At 38.3% G+C, this 22,855-nt stretch overlaps 3 protein-coding genes and 1 long non-coding RNA gene across 4 annotated transcripts; 1 reads left to right on the top strand and 3 right to left on the bottom strand.

The window, feature by feature from the left end:
- Positions 1-3,371: 3,371 nt before the first annotated feature.
- On the top strand, positions 3,372-8,997 carry LOC121769864 (IAA-alanine resistance protein 1-like). Its single transcript, XM_042166629.1, has 11 exons — positions 3,372-3,973; positions 4,363-4,446; positions 4,549-4,598; positions 5,182-5,233; positions 6,300-6,416; positions 7,245-7,498; positions 7,844-7,987; positions 8,108-8,215; positions 8,404-8,505; positions 8,584-8,628; positions 8,704-8,997. The coding sequence occupies exons 1-11, from the start codon at positions 3,667-3,669 to the stop codon at positions 8,854-8,856; spliced, it is 1,416 nt and encodes a 471-aa protein (XP_042022563.1). The 5' UTR covers positions 3,372-3,666; the 3' UTR covers positions 8,857-8,997.
- A 499-nt stretch (positions 8,998-9,496) lies between these two features.
- LOC121769865 lies at positions 9,497-10,091 on the bottom strand. Its single transcript, XR_006043711.1, has 2 exons — positions 9,752-10,091; positions 9,497-9,654 (listed from the first exon to the last, which is right to left on the bottom strand). It is a non-coding gene; the product is annotated as an uncharacterized LOC121769865 (long non-coding RNA).
- Positions 10,092-11,416: 1,325 nt separating this feature from the next.
- On the bottom strand, positions 11,417-13,448 carry LOC121771826 (protein BASIC PENTACYSTEINE2-like). Its single transcript, XM_042168718.1, has 2 exons — positions 13,326-13,448; positions 11,417-12,588 (listed from the first exon to the last, which is right to left on the bottom strand). Exon 2 carries the CDS (start codon positions 12,581-12,583, stop codon positions 11,702-11,704), a length of 882 nt encoding a protein of 293 aa, XP_042024652.1. The 5' UTR covers positions 12,584-12,588; positions 13,326-13,448; the 3' UTR covers positions 11,417-11,701.
- Positions 13,449-15,939: 2,491 nt separating this feature from the next.
- Positions 15,940-16,637, bottom strand: LOC121770185 (CASP-like protein 4D1). The gene is made up of 2 exons (XM_042166966.1): positions 16,281-16,637; positions 15,940-16,194 (listed from the first exon to the last, which is right to left on the bottom strand). Exons 1-2 carry the CDS (start codon positions 16,635-16,637, stop codon positions 15,940-15,942), a joined length of 612 nt encoding a protein of 203 aa, XP_042022900.1.
- Between the last annotated feature and the right edge of the window lie 6,218 nt (positions 16,638-22,855).

Genomic DNA, 22,855 nt, shown 5'->3' with positions numbered 1-22,855 from the left:
AACGAAATAATAAATCTTAAGGTTTGAAAATTTCTCAATCATCTCATAGTACTCCATCCGCCCCACAAGAATATGCAATTTCTAATTTTGGAAAGTCATTTCTCTCTAATGAGGTGAGACTCATTCTCTACTAACAATACTTTAATTATTTTTTCTCTCTAGCTCTTTCTTCTTTACCAATTTTACATTAAAATTCGTGTCGTCCTCAAAGTGCATATTATTTGGGGACGGAGGGAGTATTTCTTAATTTTGGACAAAATTGATGTTGATGTATCAAGTGTAAATATCTACGCGAACACGTCGTTTCTTATTTCATCTCGTCATTTTGTTCACTTAGATATTTTCAATTGACATATGATCGTTATTTTGCTCAAATTGAGAAATATAAGATGATTACAAAATTTTCAAACTTGTCATTCATAGCTGATAGCTCCATGTTTGAAAAGAGTAAGGCCATCCACAACGCGTCTCGTTGCTGTCTCTATCTCGTCTCAGAGAGACGAGGCGGCAGCGAGACGGCGTTGCAACCCTCCATCTCGGTCTCATCTCGGTGGGCATCTCGTCCCTAAGGGTGGGCAGGCGAGACGTCTCGCCACGCGCCAGAGTCACGTGGCGCGCTGGCGCTAGGCGTGACGCCCACTCGTCAGCCCGCGAGTGGGCGTCGTCACGCTAACACAATAAATCATTTAAAAAAAATTGATTTTAATAAAAAATATATATATTAAAACGGTAATGTTACCATTTTTTACCGTTCAACGGTATTTTTTTATTTTTTATTTTTTTTCTATTTTTTACTCTATAAATACTCCTCTTTCATCCTCATTATACACACAAACATACATCTATTCTTCTCAAATCATCTCTCTTTCCTCTCCAATTTTCATATCAAAATGTCCGGCGACGGAAACTCTGGCGGCTCCGGCGGATATGACTTGAACACGTTTGGCGACTGGGGGGCATGTACAATATCTTGGGTGGTTCCGGTTCGTCGACGCCGGGCACCCAAGGCTCGTCGACGTCGGCGGCGTACCAACCACCCCATTTTGATGTGGATGCATACGCTCGTCCCTCCGCCCCGAGGTATTCGCAAGGATTATCCCAAATTAAGGAGAATTTTCTGGATGAACCCACTCCAGAAGGAGCACGAGGCTGTGGAAGCTCTGGGGGTCGCGCATTCGACGCCGTGGAGGAAGAGGAGGAGGATAACGAGGAGGAGGAGGATATCGGCCGTCATCCATACAGCCGCAAGGAGACGATGACTATGTTCAACGCTTGGGTCAGCGTCTCGTACGATCCCATCGTCGGAAATCAACAAACCCGCAAGTGTTTTTGGGAAAAGGTCACTGACGCCTACAACGAGAATAAGCTGAAGGGGCCCGCTGCCGCACCATGAAGATGTTTTGCAGTCATTTTGACCGAGTCGACAGAGATGTCAAAATTTTTTGCGGAATCTACAAGAATGAAGCGGCGAATTACCAAAGCGGAGCCACTGGAGCCGACATTCTGAGAGCGCCTTTGCGAGTCTTTTTTTACGACAACTGCAAAGAATTCAAACATATCGATGTTTGGGAGGCAGCCAGAGACGTTGAAAGGTGGGCTGGCGGTGTCTAGTCTGGCACGGGCTCGAAACGCACGAAGCACACAGCGGGTGGCCATTACTCGTCTAGTGTGGGCGGGTCAGGCAACGCCTCACAAGAGTTTGTCTCACAAGAGGTTGAGGGCACGGCCACCGATGCAGGGGATCCTCCCGTGGGCGCCGTCGGCCGCAAGGGACCAAGGCGGCTAGAGGGAGGAGGGGCCGAGGCGAATCAAGCCAGACGGGCTCCGGCTCGAACACCCTATTGTCCATGTACTTGACTGCCACGATGGCTGACACTTCCCGCATGACGCCTCCCCAATATCAAGTCCATCTTGCCGGAATTGAGTTTATGGCAAGACAAATTGGTATTCCGCCTCTAGGTAGCTTGAATGCACCGCCACCACCTTCGGGGGATGATTTGCCGGCGGAGTAGTTTTTATAATTTCTATAAAATTATATTTTAAATTATGTAATTTTTATTTTTTAGGATTTTAATTATGTGTTTTTTTTATTTTGAGTTGTAATTTTATGTTATTTAATGAAGTGTGTTTTTATTAATTGAATTTGTTGGAAATAAAAATAAAAAATGAAATTGAATGAATAGTTAAGGGATGAGATGGTTAATAGATTGAGGGTTGCAGGTGATGTCTCTTAGTTAAGAGATGGGATGAAAAGTACAGTGGAGCTCATAAATAGTGAAGAGATAAGACGGTTAAGAGACGGATAATAGACAACGTTACTGATGGACTAAAGAGTGTGGTCAATTATAAGTTAACTAAACTTAGTGATTTGGGAGTATTTGGAAAAGTGATAATTGACAGTATCGTTTTATTCACATATCATATTTTCAAATTTTCAATTGAGACATTAACATCGATTATGCTCAAATTATAAATATGAGATAATTGCGAAATTTTCAATTGATAGTTTCATTCTTAAAAAAAGATAAAGTTCTCACCAAAATTCGATAAAATTTGGTGATTTATTTGATAAATTTACCATTTTATTTATTCACACACCATGCACGTAAAAATGATATGGAGTATTTTTCCTGGAATTTTTGGATAAAAAGCCACAGGACAATAATAACTGATGTATAGAATCTCATTGCAAGTCTCCTATTTTTTTCAGGGCATTGAATATTGCTGGATTCAAAATTTACCACTCATTATTCAAGGAAATTTATATGGGGTTCCAAAAGCATACACATCACAAAGAGATTGAAAACTAGCAACATATGTAATTCTTGTAAATGAACACTGTGCAAGAGCAAGAGCAAGAGGCTTAGCTTCCTGGTAACACATTCTTCACTAGACCACCATGCACTTTGTATTGTTTCACTTTTGACAAAAAGATTGATAAGCAGATGCAAAGTCCAATCCCAAGTGGGAAAGAAAAGCAAATGACAGACAACACAAGCTAGAAGACAGTGAAGAACCATAATTTTTCTTTTTTGGAGGACACATAGATAAGATAACTTATGCTCTACTTGTTAGCTTTTCATCTACCCCAACACCATTATCATTTTTATGCTTACTTAAGGATAACACAACATCAAAACTAGAGATTAAATTACGATTTATAGTAGATGTTTTTGGTGAGATAACATATTAATTTCACACCACAGGCATCAAACTAAGTACACAGTAAGCAAAAATATCATAGTCAACATTCAACTATGAATGGGTACAAATTCATAAATTTAGTTTATTAAATTAAAGTATGCAGATAAAAATAAAATAATCATGGAATTCCTTATCCTATTCTTTCTTCTTTTTTCCTGATATAGTCATAATTTATACTCCTATTCCTATTCCTATTCCTATTCCTATTCAATTCCCCAGCCCAGTTTCATTTCTCCATTTCACAATAAGAAAATCCAAAATTATTTAAAAAAAAATTAAATGTAGAAACCGTAAAATGGATGTAATAACGTTCGGGATCATCGTGGGTATCATAATCCTCTTTTTTTGCGCCGTTTGTTTTATCACAATCGAAGGCACCTGCAAGCGAAGAAGCGCCCACTCTTAAACCCTCACTCTGTCTCTCGTCTTACTCCAATCCAAACGCGCCTTTAGTTGGGGGAAATGGGGCCCGTTTCAGTTAGCCGGCGGCAGATCTACTACTGTATGTTGGGTGTTTTGGCGGTGGCAGGGTTTGGATTGTCTGCGGCGGCGGCTCACCAGTGCAGCCACGAACACCACCACCACCACCATGTACATGATGACGATCATGTGGGGTTGATAGAGAAGAATCAGGGGCGGCAGACGCTTCTTCCCGAGGAAATTGCGGAAGAGGAAGATCTGAAGATGATGTGGGGCAATGATGATGATCATCATGATTGTGGGCACGGGCATCATGAGCATGATGGCGATGTGGAGCTTGCTGGGCTTGGTAAATAATTTATTGTTCATTTAATTTGTTGTACTCATATTCAATTTAATTTGCCTTTCTTATTCCTTCATTTTTGCCACTAAAAAATGTTTTTGTTTGTGAGGCCCTGTGTTGAAGTGGTTAATGTAATTTACAGTAATGGGATTCACTTTCTGCTGATAAGGCTGTCAATGTTACTGCATTTTGTTGCTATGAATAGCAATATCTTTAGTTTCTATATGGTTCTGTTGGAATAACTCAATCAATTAGACATTGCTGCAGTGTCTAACCTAGTATGATTACAAGAGTTCTTGGTCTTAATGTTGTAGAAGCATTTCAGAAAAATGACACGCAAGAAGATTTTAGAGTCATGGTTAGTGCAGTACTAATTGGGTTATTCGATTTGGCAGGTCTCTGGATCAATGCCATGGGTTGCTCTCTGTTGGTTAGCTTGGCTTCTCTTATTTGCCTCATTATGTTGCCTTTCATATTTAGTAAGTACTCTAAATATCCTTGCATGCTCTTTTTATAGCTTTCGGAAAGATATCAATATGCTTACAGCTAGCTAACAAAGGTCGGATTTAATTTTCCTGCAGTACAGGGGAAGCCATCAAAGGTTTTTGTTGATTCTCTAGCATTATTTGGGGTCAGTTTCTTGTTTCTCTGTCCACTCTTTCTTAACACATTCACTGTCAAAAGTTTGTTACTTTATTTAGGATTATAGTGAATTACATTGTTTTCTTTGGCTTGAAAAGCTACTGCTTTATTTTTGGTAGCTTGTATTATGCTAATATATCTTCTGTTCAAAGAAAGAATAATTTATTAATGTTAGTCTAAGAGAAGATTAAAAATTTGGTAAAATTCAGCATAAGAGTAGATTATATATAAATTTTCATTAGGTTGCTGGGAAATCAGATTAATTATGATTTCTAAAATGCTACCGTATAGTGTGTTTACCGTTAGGGGAGGGGTTAATATTGATATATTATCCTGAGAATTGCTACTTTAAGGTCATATGTTGTCACTTTGGGTGTTCTGCAGATTAACTGTATTCCTACCTCATAAATAAGAATAAGCTAATTTGTTGAGTGCTTTCATGCTATTTGGTTTTGCAGCATACCAATATATCTAAGAAAAATAGTGACTTTGTTTGTTTGGCTGCTAAAAGCTAGAATACAAAATTATCAGTAGTTGTCCTATCTTTATTTATATGAACATCTCTTATGCAGGCGGGAGCTATGCTAGGTGATGCTTTTCTTCATCAGTTGCCACATGCTTTCGGTATGTATACCCTTTGAAAGGAATGAAAGAGAGCTTTTGTGGTTATTTTGGGACTTTGTCTATTGCTCGTGATCCATCTTTCTCTCTCTCCCCCCTATTCCCTTTTTCTTTGTTGTTTCTTTTTAGCATTTTCAGCTGTCTTTTAGAATAATTTTTTTCCTGGAAATTGAGGCTGGACTAGGTTTTGAAATTGTAAGCTAAAGTTTTTTTTATGATGATCATATTTCTTTGGCTGGCAAGACCTTTGCATGCTTATCATAGATCAGTTATCTAGAAGAGAAATTGCTTGGAAGATTTCCTTTGTCTATTTTTAGCGAATGGACATTATGTTTTGGGGCATTGCCAACATGTGTTCCTTCACCAAAATTTGTGCATCTGTCAGCTTCAGTTGCCATATTTCCATTAATCTTAGCTCTTGGAAACACTGGTCAAAGATTCTTGTCCATGTCTTAGTAAGAAACCAAAGTTGTTCTTCCATGTGGGCATTACAAGAGAGATGTAACCTTTGGAGAAAAGTTGGTATCCTCACATTCATTCAGAACACCCAAAGTGAGATAATGATCTGCAGAAAGTGACACCAACTTTGCAAATAAACTTGTCTGAGTCCATTTGTGATGTTATGATTAGATTTCGTTTCCATGTTTTTATTATCTAGTGCTAAGTTTTAAATGTACTAGGTAAAGTAGCAAACTACTTCCTCCATCCACAAAAAATTGTCATATTGTAGATGGCACGAATTTCAATCAAATAGTTGCTGGTGTGTGACTGGAGTAAAGGTCCCACTGTAAATGTGCGGTGGGTGTTGTGAGCTGTGTGGATCCTGCCACTATAGATGGAAAGAGGCAATTTTTTTTACGGACCAACAGGAAATTGTGACCATTTTTCGTGGATGGGGGGGGGGGGTATTAGTTATGCGAATGTCCTTTCTTTTTCCTTTTTTTTTGCTGCCTTTGCTTGTTTAACAATTAACCATAGCCAACTTGAGACCAGTACTCGTTATCTGTGATGCTGTTGTTAAGTACTACCTTTTGTTCTCACTTTTGTGCATTTAATTTTATGTTTTCAGGAGGCGAGCACGCCAATTCACATGATCACCACGACGACCATCATCATGAGCATTCTGGACAGTCACATTCACATTCTCATTCATTGAAGGATCTTTCTATTGGTTTGTCAATTTTGGGTGGGTAACTTGCTTTTACATTTACTGCAAGCATTTTGCTTTGCTGCGGAAGCATGCTTAAATTTTGAAATTCTGATAAACATAGGGCTTGTTTAGTTTTTCTCTTCATTTCCTTTATTAATATTTTATAGCGTAGTTGTAATAGTAATTATAGTATAATTTTGCATTGATTTCCTTGTGAAAGTGAAGTCATTTACGTCTAACATAGTAATGTTAAATTTAGGGAGGGCTAGTATTTTTTCAATAAATATGTATGTCATGATGACTTTTGACAATTCAATTATTTTTCTTAGCTTTCGGCAATCAATTATGTTGGTTTTAGAAATTCTTATTTGACTAAATTGTGGATTTTCTGTTAAATCAGTCATTGTCAGATGAATCATCAAATTCACATCGCTATTAATAAATTTGTCCCAGCTTGTCTAATTATATGTGGATTTAACTTGATGGCTATAAATGTGAAACTACGTACTAATCTGATACTTCTGTTGGAATGGTAAACTAACATGTTCCTCGGTCTTTAATATAATTATTACTCCTAATAGTATAAAATGCAAGTTTCTTTAAAGAGAATACAGTATTGCATGGATGGTTCTATTAGGTGATTTTATGTATCCATTTACTGAAGATAGTTTTGTCACTTAACAGCCTTGCTCTCTTGAGAACTGTTTTTTTCTCAATGCTTGTTATGTGTGTCAAGAAGTTAAATAGAATTTCATCACTACGAACCACATAGGATGCTCATCTTGATATTTGAATTCCCTCATGCATCTTATTTCCCTCAACTTATTCAGTGGAGTACATTGTAATCATACTCTTTTGTAACAGCTGGAATTGTGGTGTTTCTTATTGTTGAGAAAGTTGTGAGGTACGTTGAAGAATATTCTGGCGGAGAAAATGATTGGAATACTGGTCACCACCACCACCATAAACACTCTAACAAATTGAAAGATGATGATCATGTAGATGAAAACCATCAGGCACAGTCACATGATGAGAAATCATCTGAAGGAAAGGAATTGGATAAGCCTGCTAAAAAAGCTCGCAGTGGTAAAACTAGTGAAAAAGATTCTCTGCGAAAGGTAGGGTAAAAAGTTTATCCATGATAATTAACGTGTATAATCAGTTAGGGTCCTCCTTAATGCTCCCTTGAGATAATGATCTGCAGAAAGTATATTTGCCCATTTCCTTATATTTTGAAAAAAAAATACAACTTGCTGGTTCCCTTTTTACTTGATGCAATATGCTCATTTCCTTATCGCAACTTGAAACAATACATTAAATCTCAATTCTCCAGTGAAATATATTAGTGAATTGAGATGAGCTTTTCAGAGAAATGTGGATAGTCTGTCAAGTATGTGAAGTAAAGAATAACTGAGAGATGCTTCTTCGTGCTGAAATTTTCTCCATTATTCTGTCCCTTCTAGAGAACTACTGGTACTAATGCTACCGAAGACACACTTGCTGAAAAAGTCCCCAATGGTAATCTTGACTCCGTTGAGAAAAAAACACCCATCAAGTCACAATCAAGTTTGGTGTTTGGCTACCTGAACCTCTTTTCAGATGGAGTGGTAAGTCATTTCAAAACTAGGTCTTCTTGGTTGCCTGTTACTCTGCAGCAACTGAATTTATGTCAGTTTATTTAGGACAAAATGTGTATGTATTTTCACATGACACTTTACCTTTCTCAGCATAATTTTACCGATGGGATGGCTTTGGGAAGTGCTTTCCTCCTCTATGGATCAGTTGGTGGCTGGTCAAGAACTCTGTTTCTGCTTGCCCATGAGCTTCCTCAAGAGGTTTGATTTTCTGAATTTGCCGTGCAGTTTCCTTTCGTTTTCCATAGGTTCAATGAGTATAGCACCATTTTATAGGTGACATGTCTTGTATTTGGGTTTTGGTACTATATCATAGCCCAAGGAAGACAAGTGGGCATCTCTGTGGTGATCTCATATATATGTATACTTAGCGTTTCTTCGTTTTGCAGATAGGTGATTTTGGAATTTTGGTGAGATCTGGTTTTACCGTCTCCAAAGCCCTCTTCTTTAACTTTCTGTCTGCACTGGCGGCACTGGCAGGAACTGCTCTGGTTTGTAGTCTCGTATACCTCTGTTTATAACAAAACCTAAGATGGTATTTTACTAATTTGAGGGTCGCTGTTTTACAGGCTTTGATGTGGGGAAAAGATCCTGGGCAGTCATCTTTGATGGAGGTAATAGTTCCTCGGCCAAGCAACTACACGCTGCATATTCAACTCTCTAATCTCGTGTTATTGTGAAAAATGCAGGGTTTTACCGCTGGTGGTTTTATATATATTGCCCTCGCCGGTGTTTTGGCTGAGATGAACAACGGCACAACAGCTTTGAGGAACACAGCGATACAATTAGTATCGTTGGTAATGGGTATGGCTGTAGCCCTTTGTATATCACTTGTAGAATGATAGAGATTATAGTTTTTTCTTCTTGAGGAATGTAGAATGTCAAAAATATGAATTATTCCTTCAATTATCACAACTTGTATACAAGAATACACATCTGGACAAAATGTTGCGCTCGATTTATGCTATTTACCTTGATCGAAATGATATTGATTGTAGTCCATGTTGAGATGGGACACAAATGAAAGCATGCAACGTTGCATACTAAATTACTCTATATATTTGTGTGTTTTCAACCTATATAGACTTGCCAACTAATTTAATTCTCTAGATAGTTTTTTCAACAAACATGGCATGCACCTCGTGTACATGATAATGTTTCAAATGCCATTAAAAACTAGTCTACAACTTTTTTCTAACAAGCAACATCATAACCTCACGAAAAGTCTTGTCAATTACGGAGTAAGTAATATTTTGTGTTTCAATATGTTTTTTCCTTTTTTTATGAGTTGTATGTGTGGAGTGTGGGGGGATAATATTTGTGTTACATCTATACTAGGTGGATCAAACTTTAATGGCTTATGAACAAATAAATACTTGGGGACGACAAAGTTCATAAAATTAGAGAGAAAAAAAAATGATTGGAATATTTTTAATGAAAAATAACTCCGGCCTCATTAGCAAAAGTAACTTAAAAAGAAGATAAAAATTAATTTTAATGGACTGTTCAAAATGAAAAAATAAAACTATTTTGATAGATGGACAAAAATATATGGCACAATTGGTCGAGGGTATGTGCATACTCCCCAACTGCAGAAGTCGGTCCACCTCTCCTCTCCAACTCCGTTTACAATTTCCAAACTAAAAAACGAAAAAATAACCAAACAAGAACAATCAAAGATGCAAAATAGCTAACTTCCCACCTAGGGATAAAATTAAAAAAGGAAATCAAGCATACCATCGTCACCGCAATGGAAAATGAGGCTATGGAAGCGAGCCTTGGACACCCTTATGGGACCGGAGTGCAATTTCGATGGTTTGGTTCGGCTTTGCTTGTTACCATAAAGGAGAGGAGGTGCATACGTTTAGAAATGAGCCACTGACAAGAAGGGAGTTCAATACGCCCCCCCAATGTATATGCCAAGATCATCATCGGACTCCCACACTTGCAATAAAGAAACTCATCACCGACTCAGTCCCGATCTAATACCATGTTGTAAATGGGGTGACTCACCATTTATAGGGCCTATGTGTGTGTGTGTTGGGTGGGGGAGGGCTATCCACTCATTTATAGTGGAATGAAGATCACCAATTTATCGACCTAGGACGAGAAGAGAATTCAATAAATATATAGTACTCCCTACACAGGATGTCCACATTTCCTTTTTACTTCATCCGTCCTAGTTTATGAGTGCAATTTAGTTTATGCACAAGTTTTAAAAAATTGTTGGAGTATGTAATAATTAAGGTGCGCTATTGGTTGTTGGAGTGTGTAATAATTGAAGTGAGGTAGTGGAAAGTGAGACCCTTTTGAATTTTTGTATGTAAAAGTTGTTTCTTTTGTTTTATTTTTATGAAATTACCGACATTTGAGTGTAAATTTCATCAATAATGAGGTTAAATTTTATGTCCAAATATGATAAATGGTAAATGAAACTCTTAAATTGGGACGGACGAAAATGCCAAAACAGGACTCTTAAACTGAGACGGAGGGAGTAATTTGTATCACTCAAGATATTCACTTTCTATTTTTGGAAATAAATATATCTGACTCTCTTCTCTCCTCATTAAAAAAAATACCTAACAACTCTTCCTAAAATTTTGTGTCACTCAAGAATATAGTCACTTTGAGTGGAAAGGATGACTATATGTTTTTACCCCCACCTTAAACGTAGTTAAAATAGTCCTATTTTATCAACTTTTTCTCATACTTTACATACTCATTTTTATATACTCATTTATAAATAATCATATTTTATCATTTCAGAATGTTACCTAAAAAGAGTCGCATTTCAAAAATAATAACTTTTCCTCATATTTAATCCTTTTTTTATTTTCACTTGCTTTTTTTTCTCTTCCTTTTTTTTTAATCTATATTTGGACCAAGTGAGTATTTATTTAAAAATCAAAAAAAATTACTGATATTGACAGCGACATCTAACATATTGAAATGTAATTCAGGTCAGTCACACTTTATCATAAAAAGGAAATAATAATGGTGGGGTCCTCTATTTCTAGGCCACAGCGATAAGTCATAATCGTACATCAGAGCATGAATCATCAGTACTAGTCTACTAGACTACTAGGCATAGGAGAGAGAATGCATCTCTCAACACTTTCTATATTTTTACTTCTAATTTTCGAAAATCTACAAAATCGATTACATTTTCGAGAATGCATCTCACTTTTTTTAACTTCTAATTTATCAATAAGTTAGTACAGTACATTACATTTTTTGACTTAGTATACTCCTACTATATAGGAGTTTGAGAAATAGAGAAGGCCAAGTTTCACTGTCAAAAATCTAAGAATCAAACAGACATTCTATAGGAATGTTTGATGGTCTATAATGTAAAAATGAGTAAGCATAGGTAGCAAATAAGACAGATGAGAAAGCCAATAGTAGAGGGAAAGTAGTGATATTAATCTGAAAATGGAACAAAAGAAATAATCCATTATCCTATCCTGGGAAGGCCAGAAAAATGTTGCTAGCCTTTCAAGTAAACATAGGAGGAATTAATTAACTTGTTTGTGAGGAAACATGTTGCACAGTCAAGGATTTCAAACATGTATCATGAATATGAAAATTCAAGGCCTACAAAATACCAACGAAATAACAGCAAGAGGCCACAGAATATATACATGAAAAGCGGACCACATGCGGTTGAGGCCATGCCGATACTTCGCTCTATCTGATTATCACAAACTTGTTGGTGCCATGTTTTGCCCAGTAAGTCCTCAGGTCAATGGGGTTAGCAAAGTTATAGCCATCAGTAGCAAGTTTTTCCAAAACCTTCTTGAACGCGCCCTGACTCATCTTCCGTCCAGCAATCCTGGCTCCACGCCTTTTCTGGCTCATTGGCAATGGATACATTGATATAGTTGTGGTGCAGCATGCCGACTGCCAGCCCCCACATCCCCATCTATAACACTGCTGTGGACTGCCGGTGCAAGAGCAAACAGGAATCGGTATCCCAGTAATATCCATATCCATTCCATTGATAACAACTTCAACATTCTTCTTAGCTGTTTTGGCACGTTGAGCAGAAGGATTACCATTACCATTACCATTACCATTACCATTTTCCTTGGGGGCAGGGTTTTTCTTAGTCTTCTTTGCTTTCGGGGTTTTGGGGGTTGCAGCAGCCGCCCTCTTTTTGGCAGGGCCGCCCTCCTTCTTCACGGCTGGCTCTTCAATGCTTGCCCTCGTCTCTTTGGCTGTTTCTGGTTGCTGCTGGGGAGGCGGCTGCTGCACCATCTGCATCTGATGGTGGCCAACGGAAGACTCAGGAAGAACAGAACTGTAAGGGTTCCCCGGGAACATATGCAAGAACTTCTCCCTGTGGTTTATCCAGCTATCCCTAACATAGTCCATGTGTGTGACCGATGGTTCAGTAACAACACAATCCCGGGGATGGAAGGAGCCATTCGCTGAAACCATTACAGGATTGTCACGCCCGGTTAGGAAAGGCTTCGTGTCTCGCTCTGTCAGAGACGACATGAGCTGGAGACCGAGCCCTTTAAGGGGAGGTTCATAATAACCCCAATTCCTTAGACTGTCGTCGTCCATATAATCTACAGATCCACGCAAGTAACAATACACATTAATTTAAGTCCCAAATATTCCATTTTATCACCGTAGATGCATTTTCTAATATGGCAACCAAAAAGATCAACAAATCGGCTGAGCAAATGTGATCAATATAAAAGCAGCAAACTTTAAAATGCCTGAACATGTCATACAACAAGAGCAAAACAACATCCATATGCAGAATTGAACTAATCAAAATCTATTCAATCCAAAATTCAAATTGTGCACCTTTCAACTGTATTCCACCTAAAACTCTACCATTTTTTGGGGCGATCGAACAAGAAATGCAAAAGCGTTTGAACATACAAGCAAAGGGCAAAACAACTATTCTTCGTCTAATTGAATAAAATTAATTTAAAATTCAGAAAATGTGTATTCAAATAGATCCTCCAAATCAACAATTACCATAAAAGAAACCACAAAGAAAACACAACCCGTGAAAAATCGGGAACCCTAATAAAAAAGATTCAATCTTTGACATTTTGCACAGATCTGAACACAAAGTCGCACAACAACAGATCTACAATAACAATTAATGCATCAACGCAAATCAGAACAAGAATCGCCTATAGATTTTCCAAATTAAAAGTTTAAGCACATTAAATATTCCAATAGATATAGAGGAAGGCGGAAAGAGAAAAGGCCCAGATAATATATTTTGAAAGATATATAGAGAGAGGGAGGGAGAGAGACGGGGGGGAGAGAGAGAGAGAGAACTTACTTGTGGGTAAACAGCTCTTTTAGGTTTTTTCCCTTCTGGAGAGAGGAGAGAGAATTCGGTGAGATGAGAGAGAAGATAGAAACCAGAGAGAGACAGAGAGAGGCACTCAAAATTGAGTTTTCATCAAATAGGTTTCGGGCATTTAATATTAAAAAACATTACTATGAATTAAAAATATGCTAATTAAACTCGATTAATACAGCTATGCCATAAATAATGTTTTTATCCATTTTCAAAATTGAATATTCCACGTAAGGCTATAATGTTCTACTATAATCTATATGGGAGAATAAATTTGTCACATTTAATGGAAACCCATTATTCTTCAGTCTCCATACTTTTATACTATGAGAAAGAAGTAATTATATCCAATATACAGAAATAATGAATAGACCACTGCATTAACCTACACTTACAATTTTCAAACGTATAGTATGTTTTCCGTATTTGACTATTTGTACGAGAGTTTATTGAGGAACCATATTTAAGTCCATCGCGCCTCATATAAGACCCTTATTATAAGGGCATTCGCAGTAGTGGGCATCCAACCATATCGAGTGGAACCACTTCCCAACAATTTGTTTTGCTGGTTATTTTAATTTTTTTTCTTAAATAATTTGAATAGAACATGTAATAAATAAATTGATTAAGAAAGTGATTAAAAATAAAAAAATTATGAGATCCATGAATAGTTAAAGAAATGAACGGTGAATTGTAAGTGTTGTTTCTAAAATAAAGAATATGGTAAAAAATGTTCTGAGATCCATGAATGATTTGAAAAATACGTTTGTGAATAACCTAGACTAAAACAAGAATAACAAAGATCAACAATTCAAGACTTAGTGAAATGCATGTTGGATCGATTACAAGAGATGGAGCCAAAAAGTTCAAAGATGTATATCATCATTTGTTCACAATGTTGGACTCAGGAATTACTTAAGAGGGTCAATGGATATGATGATTTGAGTAGCCCAAAGTTGCAATAACTTAATTCTATGCAAGTGGATCACAATTTGAAGAAGATATACATGTTTGGTGAAAATCAAAATCCAATGAAATTAGGGCATCATTAAAAAAATAAAAATTGTCTTTTTGGAAGCTTTCAAGTTGTTTTGGTAGTAATTTGTTTTCCTAGTTAGAAGAATAAACAGATAAAAATCTTGCGTAATTGATTATGATAGTCTTTCCTCTTAGCAATTAAGATTTCCTTTTAATTTTAATTTTCTTATATTTTAATAATATTTTTTTGTCAATATAAATACCTCATTTAGGTGAAAAAAGATTGATATTTATCAATAATATTTTTTCGTGTTATCTCTAACTTTGATCCATGGTTATTTTTTAGTTTGAATGTTTACTTATAAAAAAATACGATCTATATTTATCTTGAATGTATACTTAATTACAAATACAATTTATATTTCTCTATGTTCTTCGTTTTATAGCTTTAACTAAATTGCGATCAACGGACACTACTATATTCAATTAGAAAAGCTGAATTGACAGTAAGTTAAAATAATAATACATCATATATCGATATTGTTAATTAAAAATTATAAAAGAAAAGTATTTTGTATGAATGGGACGGAATTTTAACACGAGCTATAAAATGAATGATGATTAATGAAGATAAGTACTCCAATTTATTTTTGTCATTATTATAAATTCAGACAAAACAATTTACTAATGGGTATACATAAGTCAAGGCTGTTTTAATGAATGTTCCTATTATAAATATAACTTCTACATATATTCATTGTTGACTTTATAATTTAATTTGAAAATTTTCAGCTAACTAAAGCCGATGAATGACGCCGAATACTAATTTATTGAATGTGAATGCTGTGCTGTTGTAGAAAAAGACAATGTTATCAAATGAACTTCCAATAATACATTGTCAACTTTTTTTGGCCATAAATTTTAATAACAACATATATATGTTATATCTATAATAATTGTAAACTCGGATTTAAAATTCACCACACAATTAATGTAAAATAATTTGAAAAATTTGAACAATTTCTATTTCATGCGTTTTCAGCTAGTGAATTGATCTTGCATGACAGACTATGTGTTGCTTATATTAGTTGATTTTGCCTTTGTATTCGGGTTTTGCCCGCTTTTTGTTACCTAAAAACGAAAGAGGGAATTCCTTATTCGGTTGTAGTCGATCATGTTTTTAAATGGGCTCTCTTCACAGAGTTTATTGGGCCTTTGGGCTGGTACAAGTTAAGAGAATGGACACTTTTGAAATTATCTTGTTGTTACTGAAAAACAAAGAAGATAATCTCAAAATGAGAAATCGAAAAATAAAAAGGAGATGAAGATCGACAATTGATATACTACCAATTAATGTCACTTATATTCGAATGACCAAATCTTGAATGATTTGATCACGTACTACAACAATCCATTTCTAGATTGTGTTTTTCAATAATTTATAAATTAGTACCAATAGTTTATTTTGTGGAAGGAAATCATGTCTTCTTTTTTTCCTAAAAAGTCATCAATAATGAATCTCTATTTACTCTGTAATGACTACGTACTTCATCGTGCAAATGGACAGAAAATGGTCGTTAATAAATTAGTTAGGAACTACACTGTTAAAAGCTAATTAAGTGGTCTTGTTCATAAGAGCCAAGGATGAGAGAAGTGATGAAATTCCAACGGTAAAAAGAGCAATGAGGAGGAATATATTCGGCAAATAAGCCTTGTTAAAAAAATAATCGAATTTTGGGACGTTCGAGGCAAATAAGGTCGTGTCTAGATACACTTCAACTGCATCTTCCAATTCATGAACCTTCGACTTCAGCTCCACCGTCGCAGCAAATGCAGCACCCACACCCGTTGCTACTATTATCACAACCACCTATCACATTTATACATCATTAAATAGTAGTAGTACTACAAAATTTATTTGATGTAATTAATATGTAGTACAATTAATTAATTCACCTTATCACCAAGGAACTCGTAGAAAAGATTTTTGGGATTGGTGACATGGAATGTGCCTGATTTGAGTTGCTTGACCGAATAACGAAGGCGATATATGGTGTAGGACGATGCTGTGACGGCAGTGCTTAAAGCGTACTTGTAGGCGTAGACGTCGTTGAGGTTGAAAAGGAAGGTGGAGTTGTTGAGTGTGATGGTGGTCGAATTGGAACATAGGAGGCTGATTGAAAATATGAGAGAAATTAATGTGATGATCCGAACAATCATCGCTATTCGAGCAATCGATAGGAGTGGTGGCGGTGGAGCGGCTTCAGGTGGTTGAGCAGCCTCGTCTACGGTTCGGACCGTTACACGAGCCATGTTTGCTAATTAAATTACACTGATGATGTATATGTATGTGATTGCTAGTTACACCTCATATATAGAGTTGATTTTTGACATGTGAATCTATGATTATTGGATTTTGGGAGTTTGGAAATATCATCTCCTTGTAACAGTTACAAGAATACTTTCTTTTGAGGAATCTTAGGCCAACCATATTTGATGATATCGTATACACCTTTAGAGATCCAGACAATATTTTTTGAGATGGACTGTCAAACTAATTTAGCCCATGAACTGTTGTAATATACTTATATTTTTTAAATTATTTTTTAGGCTTCTAATTCATTTACAAAATTAAAACACCAGACAGAATGATGCATATATATAGGGTAGTGTTAAACTCCTTTTCTCCCCTTAGATTTAAGTTCCTTCTTAATCTGGACCGTTAGATCTCATTCATCAACGGTCCAGATGATCTGCATTATTACACTATAATGGTGCATTATTAGTCGGTGTGCATTATTCAACTGAAAATCTGCATTATTACACTATAACGGTGCATTATTAGTCGGTGTGCATTATTTAACTGAAAATCTGCATTATTAAATGACACGTGACATCAATCTAACCGTCGGATGACAAAATCGTGGGGCTGAGATCAAGAAGGAAATAGGAGAAAATATGGAAAAAGGATTTGAATACAATCCTATATAATTCGACATGGTATTTCTAACTTGATAATGCTCAAAAATTAATTCGGACTTTGCAAACTCTTGATGAGATAGTTAATTATCACAAATTGTGATATTAATTCCAACCTACAGATGAGATGATGGTACTGAGAATGATCTGGTAACCATATGATATGATACTCCCCTATTTATGAGATAGATATTAGATTTTAGGAAGTTTTGTTTTATGTGTTAAGTGAAAAGATAAAATAAATTTTATACTAATATGATAGAGAATTTTTCTCAGAAATGAAAATATAACATTTTTAGTGGATAAAAAAGATCTTTTATGAGGATAGAGTAGTAAAATGGCAGACTTCAAATTATTTTATTTTCCTAAATTTACACATATTCACATATTATGAAGGTAAAAAATTAAGTAAATCGCTTATAAATCATGACGCAAACTGATTATCCGTCGAATTGATTATAAATCATGACATAAAGCAGTTATTTGTCGAATTTCGACGAAGCACACGCTAGTTGTTTAATAAAAAGATAAATATATAATTGTAAGAAAACATACATTAAATTAAGAGTAAACTACATAAAAAGTCTCTGACGTTTCCATTTGTTACACTGCAGGCCCCTGACAAAAAAATATCGCTACAAGACTCTGACCTTAAACATAATCACATATCATGTTTTTGTAGCCAATTTTTGGACTAAAAGACCATTATGCCTTGCAGGTATTTCAGTCATATTACCCTTTATTGCAGGCCTACTCTATACAACTACACTTTTGCATACATTAGCTCTGCACTTTTGTCAAATCAATGTTGATGTTTCCAAAGGCTGTGTACTTTCCATCTATATTTCTTTGAAAGTTATAATTGATTATAATTTCTTGATGCATGGTAATTTTATGGAGTAGTAAAACGAAGAATAACAAAAGATATAAATATGAATTATTCATATTAAAACTACGACATGAAACAAATTCATGAGTTTGAATTTAAATACTTAACTAACACTAAGATATATTTATAAATTACTAGTATAATTTTAACTAAAAATTAAAATGTTAAAACATTTTTAAAAAATTCAAAATTGTTGGGGGCTCAAAGGGTCTACTCTCCACCACAGACATCCGCCCGTGGTTTTCTTGTACGTCAGCCACAGAAAGGGAATATTTATAACGATTTATTGTTGTTTGCACAAACCTAAAAAACTAGGTTTTGTAGGATCATGTTTATTAGTATTTCCTTGAATGAAAAGTGTCACGATTTTGACTCAATTCATACACAAAAGTGCTCAAAGCCCAAAGGTCGGAATATATTTGTATCCTTTATAGACCATCCACAATAGTAGGCATAGCTTTACACTAGCCCAGCCATAGCCTAGCCACTGCCACATCATCAGCACTAAAAATCCTCCTGCCACATCATCAAAATAAGCAAATAGCCCAGCAATAGCCCAACCATAGCCTAGCCACATAATATCCACATCACTATTAACAAATATATACAAAATGAAATAATTAACAATCACACAATATACGAAATTTAATTTACGAGACATATACGGGAAACATTAATAATACTATTAAAATTTTAAAAAGTACAATAATTTAAAAAATGTATAATAATTAAAAAAAAATTACAACAATTTTGAAAAAAGTACAATAATTCACTCCTCGTCGCCGTCGACGTCTCCTCCGTGTTTCGGAAACAAAAAAAATTAAAAATTCGCTCTAGGCGGTGCGCTAGGCGATCCGGACGCTGCAATAGCGCCTAGCGGATCGCCTAGAGCACCGCCTAGCGCCGCGGAACCGCCGAGAGCTAGGCGGTTTTTTTTCGCGAAATCCGCTAGGCGGCTGCAATAGATCGCCTAGCGCCGGCGCTCGGCTAGGCGGTGCGCTGGGCGCTATTGTGGATGCTCTTACAAGTGATTTTCGATCTCTCACTAAGGCCATCCGCAATGGCGCCTAGCGCACCGTCTAGCCGAGCGCCGGCGCCAGGCGGTCCGCCAGGCGATCCATTGCAACCGCCCAGCGGATTTCAGAATTAAAAACCGCCGAGCGCTCGGCGATTTCGTGGCGCTAGGCGATCCGCTCGGCGCTATTGCAGCCCCCGGATCGCCTAGCGCACGGCCGAGCGAAATTTTTTATTTTTTTTATTTTCGAAACACTATATATACGCGGTTTGCACGTCATTTTCATTCGCACCACTTGTTTTAACGAGTACTTTCTCTATCTTAATTTCTGTACAAAATCAACACCGAGAAATGGAGAACACCAACGAAGGTACTCCAGTGACGAGAGGGTCTCAAACTCCCCCGGTACCCGTGGGAGGTGGATGGGGTCCGATGCCAGGGTACTACAACATGTACCCGTGGCAGGGGATGATGCCCGGAATGGCAGCCGGGGGGAATATGCCCGGGATGGCAGCTGGGGGGAGTATGTCGGCGTGGCAGGGGGTACCGGGGATGCAACCCGGTATGCAGATAATGCCAGGGTGGGCGCCCGGGATGCAGATGATGCCGCAGGGGGGAGAGGGGGGACGACGACGCAGCCCCCGACAGGGGGGGTACCGGCGACGCAGGGGACACCGGGGGAGGGGGACGTCTATCACCCTAGTTTTGATTTTTCGACTGCTTCTTCGCACACATCGACCCCAACGGATGCGCAGTCCACGCAATTTGATGCTTTTTCCTTAGAGGAGTTGGGGTTTGATATTCTCAGAGTTCCGGATACTCCCATTCAAACGGGGGGAGCAGTGCAGAGTCGTGGCGCCCCAAAGAAGAAGGGCAAGGGGAAGAAGGTCGGGGAGTCGTCGCAGCCGGGTGAGGAAAGGGTGGGCGCCCGGGATGCAGATGATGCCGGGGGGTGGGCGCCCGGGATGCAGATGATGCCGGGGGGTGCCTGGGATGCAGAGTATGCCGGCGTGGCAGGGGGTACCGGGGATGCAACCCGGTATGCAGATGATGCCGGGGTGGGCGCCCGAGATGCAGAGAATGCCGGGGGGTGCCCGGGATGCAGATGATGCCGCGGGGTGCCCGGGATGCAGATGATGCCGCGGGGGGAGGGGGGACGACGACACAGCCCCCGACAGGGGGGTACCGGCGACGCAGGGGACACCGGGGGAGTGGGACGTCTATCGCCCTAGTTTTGATTTTTCGACTGCTTCTTCGCACACATCGACCCCAACGGATGCGCAGTTCACACAATTTGATGCTTTTTCCTTAGAGGAGTTGGGGTTTGATATTCTCAGAGTTCCGGATACTCCCATTCAAACGGGGGGAGCAGTGCAGGGTCGTGGTGCCCCAAAGAAGAAGGGCAAGGGGAAGAAGGTCGGGGAGTCATCGCAGCCGGGTGAGGACGACGGCTCGGTACGGAGAAGGTGGACGAATGCGGAGAACGTTGCGCTGTCCAAGGCGTGGGTGATTGTTTGCGACGATCCTCTCGTTTCTAACAACCAGAGGTTCGTCAACTTGTGGGGCAAGATAGAAGCAGCCTACCAGAGATTTTGCCCGGAGGGGAGGCGACGCAACGGGGAGGATTGCTGGAAGGGGTGGGACCGAATCAGGGCTGCCGTCTCCCGATTTTCTGCTTTGTATGCCAACGCCCTCCGCATGCAGAGCAGTGGCCAAACGGAGGAAGACTGCAGGAGGATAGCGGAGAAAGCCTTCCCCTAGCCCGGGTTGTATCAGGACTTCACCTACTGGAACTGCTATCTTGTGCTGAACGACTCCAAGAAGTTCCGAGTAGGTGTTGACGCTGGCTGGCCGAAGAAGCAATGACTGAACTATCCGGTGATTTCAGCGACAGCAGCGGTGGTTCCCACGACCTCCCCGAGACGGCCCAGGAGGTCCCGACCCCTCGTTCGTTCGCTCGCCGAACTCGCCCGGTTGGGCACAAGCGGGCTCAACGGGAGGCCGGGGGGGGGTAGCCGAGGGTTCACAGGAGGTCCAGTCGGCATCCTCCCTTGGCCAATCCACAGCGGATCTCAAATTCTTCGCGCGTCAACAAACGCGCAATCAGATGGTCAAGACGATGGCCGAATGGTGGGCGGCGGTGGACCCCGTGGAGAAGAGTTTGCTTCAAACATTGCTCTTGAGCATGCAGGAGGATTTGGAGGCGGCACGGAGGGAGACCGGCGGGAGTAGAGGCGGTGGCGGCGGTGGCGACGGTGGCGACGGAGGCGGAGGCGATGGTGGCGACTGCGACGGAGGAGACGACGACGGAGACGAGGAGTGAATTATTGTACTTTTTTTAATTATTGTACTTTTTTTAAATTATTGTACTTTTTTTAAATTATTGTGCTTTTTAAAATTTTAATAGTATTATTAATGTTTCCCTTATATGTCTCGTAAATTAAATTCCGTATTGTGTGATTGTTAATTATTTCATTTTTATATAATTGTTATTAGTGATGTGGCTAGGCTGTGACTGAGCTATTTGCTTGTTTTGATGATGTGACAGGAGGATTTTTAGTGTTGATGATGTGGCAGGAGGAGTTTGTGGCTAGGTTATGACTGAGCTATTGCTGGGCTATTTCATTGTGGATGGCCTAAAAATTAAACATAGTATACCGTAATTCATAGTACTAATTTATTGCAAGTACTACTTTTTAACTCGTGAATCAAATCAAACTTTATAATGCGCCGCTTTAGTCCGATTCAATATATTTTTTTTATCTAAATTAAACTCTGCAAGAATCCTTACTAGTCCCTATTATAATACCTAGTACTTTTAATATGATGAAAGTCCTACAAGATCGTGTCTTCGGTTTTGTAATAAGTTTGGATCGTTGTTGGTTCTTTGATATGGATGTGGATATAATTTTTTTAAAAAAAAAACAGAAATAATTTCGTGTAAGTAAGATTGGTGCAAAAATTATCTAAAAGGTCAATAACTAGGTACATCTGGTTGCATAGTGCAACCGGATTCTATATTACCTTTTTTTATAAAATTTATTTTAATTAATTAAAATACAATATTATAAATAAAAAAGAAGATGAGACACGGCCGCAAAGTGAAATTTTTGAAACTTATTTGATAAATCACAAATGGAGTATTGTATATGTGGCGTGTATATGTGGTGTAACTCCATACAAACCGCCGCTGATGCACAGACATCAAATCGCGACATGTTGCAGGCCGCCACTGCAGAACTTCATGTGATATGACCATAATGCCCTTTTAGGACTGAATGGTCTTTTAGTCTGAAAAAACATGATATTTGATTATGTTTAAGGTCAGAGTCTTCACTACTAGAAAATTAGCCTAAGACTACACTAAATTTGTGGCACTTTTTTTAAACTGTCACTACAGATAGTCACTCAATACACCAACCTTTAGCCACACTTATATCCTAAACTAATATTGCATCTCCAAATAAATGCCATGAAAAGATTCATGTAGTGGCACTTGTGCCAAGTGTCATACCAATACATAAGAAAAGAAATTAGAGATGGAAAGGGGATAAAAATGCCTCCCTTCGAGCATCCACAATAGGAATAGCCCAGCAATAGCCCAGCCATAGCCTAGCCACAAACTCCTCCTGCCACATCATCAATACT

The sequence above is a fragment of the Salvia splendens genome, chromosome 16, assembly GCF_004379255.2.
Source record: "Salvia splendens isolate huo1 chromosome 16, SspV2, whole genome shotgun sequence".
NCBI lineage: Eukaryota > Viridiplantae > Streptophyta > Magnoliopsida > Lamiales > Lamiaceae > Salvia > Salvia splendens.
The sequence above is the reverse complement of the archived record's forward strand: the minus strand, read 5'-3'. Positions and strand labels throughout refer to the sequence as shown.